General features: G+C 39.9%; 1 protein-coding gene across 2 annotated transcripts; it reads right to left on the reverse strand.

Annotated features, from left to right (window-relative positions):
- Positions 1–800: 800 nt before the first annotated feature.
- Positions 801–4,200, reverse strand: kcna6a (potassium voltage-gated channel, shaker-related, subfamily, member 6 a). Of its 2 annotated transcripts, none has more exons than XM_079859307.1 (2): positions 2,274–4,200; positions 801–1,535 (listed from the first exon to the last, which is right to left on the reverse strand). In XM_079859307.1, the coding sequence occupies exon 1, from the start codon at positions 3,721–3,723 to the stop codon at positions 2,296–2,298; it is 1,428 nt and encodes a 475-aa protein (XP_079715433.1). In that variant the 5' UTR covers positions 3,724–4,200; the 3' UTR covers positions 801–1,535; positions 2,274–2,295. The 2 variants fall into 2 exon arrangements, with proteins under 2 accessions (XP_079715433.1, XP_079715434.1); XM_079859308.1 differs by having other exon boundaries at positions 801–2,105.
- Between the last annotated feature and the right edge of the window lie 462 nt (positions 4,201–4,662).

The following is a 4,662-nucleotide window of genomic DNA, read 5'->3' on the forward strand; positions in this document are numbered from 1 at the left end:
CGGTGATGATTCCTCCTATTCACCAGTAGGTGGCATACAAACATCACCAAACGATGTAAACACCACAGGAATGATTGATCTGTGCATGACATCTTCCCATTAGTGTCATGTAACACAATTAAGAGAGGGAAAAGCCTGAATAAAAAGATACATTACAATTATAAATAAATATAGGCTAAAATGTATAAGATAACACATGAAACTTAGAAAGAAAGTTGATCTACTAATTTGTTTCACATAAATCATCAGCCAAATCAGCCAAACCAGAGTACAAGCACAACCGTTTTTATTATCAGGCACTGTTAGAACAGCAGCTGCAGTGAGCTCTTAACTGCTAAATATCATGAATAAGAAATGGGCAGCCCTTTCCTCCCTTCACTTTGCCGTTCAATGACTTCCCCTCAATACATGTAGGCCTACTTTCGGTGAGCAGTGATTAGTTCAATCAACATAAATGCATAGGTTGTCATTAATCAGAGCTGTCTGAAGTGTCATAGATCCCACCTGTTATACATTATTGATGGAGTAATTGTGCAGTTTTGTAAGTGTTTCATCTCTCTGTTTAAACTGACCATGACCAAATTACTTCATCTTTATTTTGGAGACATATAATTGCATGCCTCCTCCACTTCACTTTCTTTAAAAAGGACACCCAACTTGATCTAGTTAAATTGCAAGTGTTTCTTGGACCATTGCTATCATATATAGGCCTATATATCGATATATATTATGCTTAGTCAGAAATATTACTCAAGGTAACAAGCTACAATGCTAGTGAAAAAATGATGAAAACAAACGTCTAATATGAATGTGACAAATTATTTATTTACCAAAAATAAGTTCATTCTTACCTCATTAATAAGTTAGAAAAATAGTTAATTCACTTGGTCTGATGCTGTCATGTGGGCAGGTTAACAAATCAAAACAAATGTTAAGGAAACAAGTGTCAGACCATTCAATTACATTTCATCCTGAGCAAAGGCAACATGTGCCAACAACAACTCTTGCATTTTCAAAGCACACATAAAGCACAAGGCAGAGATTACTGAGATATTTTAAGAGCAATATCTCATAAGGCACTGACATAATGAAGGCTTAAACAAAGCTTAAATCAATTTATAAATATTTAAATAAGTTCTAGATTACAAATATATTACAATATATTACAAAAATCAGTGGCAGCCTGTGAGTATACATTTTTACATCCTTCATTAATTTTGTTTTTCATTGATATTTTGGCTAAATTTGAAAGCTCCTCTTCACCTGTTGTCAGACAACAATCACGCACTTACGTCACAATGAAAGCTATAATATTTTCACATATGTATTTGCATTATGCACATAAATAGGCAAATGAAAAAAGTCAACTGTATCAGCTTTGCTGTTACATTCCTTTCGAATTCATATTTTTCCTTCCCTGACGAACAACCACGGACATAAAAGGTTATAATGCACACGTATTGCATGTTTACGAAGATCATATGAACTTCTGTCTTCTTTATAGAGAAGAAATGCCTTCATACATCTGCTGCATCCTGCAATCAGAAGTAACATCAGGTGGTGACAGATAATGAGACATGCACCCATCAGTGAGTGTGACATTTGCCTTCTGAAACAGGTTCCATGCTGTAGGACTCTCTAGATCCCTAACCCCGCCGCAAGGGGGCGATTGATACCCATAATATCACATTGGTCCTTTTACCCCACAAGCGTTTTTGAAAAAAGTTGCCAACAAGAGAGAGCATTTTTGATTATTTTCACGAAAGTTTCATGTGAAAGCGTTTTTGTCAAAAACTACACTGGGATTCAAAACGATGATCAAAACAGATCGAGTCCGTCAACACCCCCCAAAGCTTCACAGCCCTATAGCGCGTCCTGGGTCAACATTTCATTTTGATTTATATGTTGTTTAATGTTGATGATTGAAGGTTATTTTACATACATGTTTAAAAATGATATGGTTTGTTTCTGCTACTTGATCAGATTTTGTACTCTTTAAGAAGATGTGACATAGCGCCCCCTACCGTTTAACAGTGAAAACACAGAAAGCCGGAAATTTCCGTCAATGGTTGGGGAAAGAGTTAAGTTTGAGCGGCGCTGTCCACCTGAACAAGAGGACAAAGCTTCTCTCGACTTAGGAACTTAGAACACTAATTTAGAATTCAACCAATGTGATGTCAGGCACATATATTGACTTTTCTACAGTCATTATCTAGAGTTGGAACCCTAGCAACAAGATCCCCAAACGTACGCGCACAGAATGTGATACTCACATAAAAGCTCTTTTTGGATTTCTTATACATCTGTGAGTTTGTCTGTATGTTCCTCTGGTGGATTCAAATTTGATACGCTTGATGAAATCCAGTCGTCTTCGTTTGAATGCTCTGATATCACGAGAGAGGGTTTACTGTCGCTTTTATTTCGGTCACATAGCGAAGGCAACGGGCGGCCACAGGTCACGTGCGTGTATTCCTCTTGCTCATCTGCGTTGTGCTCTCGGTGATAGAAATAATTAAAATTAGACACGATTACCGGTACCGGCAGGGCGATTGTAAGAACTCCTGCAATGGCACACATTGATCCAACAACTTTGCCTCCAATGGTGACGGGATACATGTCTCCATATCCAACTGTTGTCATGGTAACAACCGCCCACCAGAACGCGTCAGGGATGCTAGTAAAAGAAGATTCTGGGTCGTCCACTTCGGCGAAGTAAACCGCACTGGAGAACAATATAATGCCGATGAGAAGGAAAAATATCAGTAGTCCGAGTTCTCGCATACTCGCTCGTAGGGTCTGACCGAGAATTTGGAGACCCTTGGAGTGCCGTGAGAGTTTGAAAATCCTGAAGACGCGAACCAAGCGGATAACTCTCAGTATGGCGAGGGACGTGGTCTGTTGCGAGTTTGACTCGGTCTCGGAAAGGTCTAAACCTAGAGTAATGAAATATGGAATAATAGCCACAATATCTATGGTGTTCATTATGTCTTTGAAGAAGGCAGCTTTGCTTGGACATGCAAGAAACCTTACAAACAGTTCGAAGGAAAACCAAACGACGCAGATCGTCTCCAACAAGAAGAATGGATCCATGAACAGACTTTTTTTCCCTGAAGTCGTTCCGTTCGGCGCAAGGTGGTTATTGAACACACGATCATCCTCTCTAAATTCGGGCAAAGTTTCTAGACAGAAGATAACAATGGATATCAAGATGATCATTACAGATATTATAGCAATGATTCTGGCTGCCCCTGAGCTGTCAGGATACTCGAACAGCAGCCAGATTTGACGCTTAAACTCACTGGACGGCATGGGCCGTTCTTCTTCTTTCAGCAAACCCTCGTCCTCTTGGAAATGTTGGATGGCGTCATCACCGATCTCGTAAAATTTGATTTCATCGATAAAAATCTCAACCGGCACGTTGACGGGTCTTCGAAGCCTCCCACCTGACTGGTAGTAATACAAGATCGCATCAAAACTGGGTCTGTTTCTGTCGAAGAAGAACTCGTTCCTCAACGGGTCGAAGAACCGCATCCTTTTAATCGGGTCTCCTAGCAGCGTGTTCGGGAATCTTGCGAGTGTTTTAAGTTGCGTTTCGAAACGTAGACCTGAAATGTTGATGGTGATGAGCTCGCAGCACTCCTGGTCAGGGCACTCCACTTCACAGACGTCCTGGAAGGGGGGGTCAGCGTGGTCCACGCTTTCATCCTGGTTCTCTCGGGACATATTTGCCCCTCGAGAGTTTTGCCTGTTGTTCCTCCTCGACTTGCCGCCACTCCACCAGTTTTGGGGATCCGATAGCTCCAGCCTGACGGAGATCGAGCCCTAACTAACTTCTGAAACTTTACTACCTTCTAAAAACTATTCAAACCCGGTTTATTGTTGTAAGGGAATAGAAAGTCATACTGCCAACACGCTCAGCCGAGAGCTGGAACAGATATAGTAACTCAGATTGCTTGAGACAGCAGAGGGTGGGCTGACTGTGATTGGCAAACTGTGACAGAAGCAATGCGCCTTGGCTGGTTTGAACTTTAGAACCTGTAATTTGAAGACTGAAAAGCTTGATGTTGTTTCTGTTCATTGTATTTGTCAAGTACATTGTAATTATAAATACACACACACTCACCCCTAACAAACTCACTCATTCTCTCTCTCTCTCTCTCTCTCTCTCTCTCTCTCTCTCTCTCTCTCTCTCTCTCTCTCTCTCTCTCTCTCACACACACACACACACACACACACACACACACACACACACACACACACACACACACACACACACACACTCACCCCCCACCACACACACACCCACTATCACTAATTCTCTCTCTCTCTCTCTCAATTTTCAATTTCAATTTCAATTTCATGTTGCTTTATTGGCATGACAAAAAAAATGCATCTGTGTTGCCAAAGCATAAGAACAATAAACAACAACAAGGAGTTAATACATCTGATATAGTAATACAAGTAAACAGGATAATTATGATATAAAAGCAGATACTAAACACATTCTGTGCATGTCCCTCAAAGAGTACATTGAAACAATAATATATATATATATATATATGTATAATATAAACAAAAAAATAAACAAAAAAAAAAGAGAATACAGTTAAACAAAATAATAAAAATATATATATAATATACAACTTGTATAAATACCTCTTA

The sequence above is a fragment of the Squalius cephalus genome (assembly GCF_949319135.1).
Source record: "Squalius cephalus genome assembly, chromosome: 23".
NCBI lineage: Eukaryota > Metazoa > Chordata > Actinopteri > Cypriniformes > Leuciscidae > Squalius > Squalius cephalus.

Coding starts and splice junctions, on each gene's coding strand:
- kcna6a (XM_079859307.1), bottom strand. CDS start 3,723: ATGTCCCGAGAGAACCAGGATGAAAGCGTGGACCACGCTGACCCCCCC.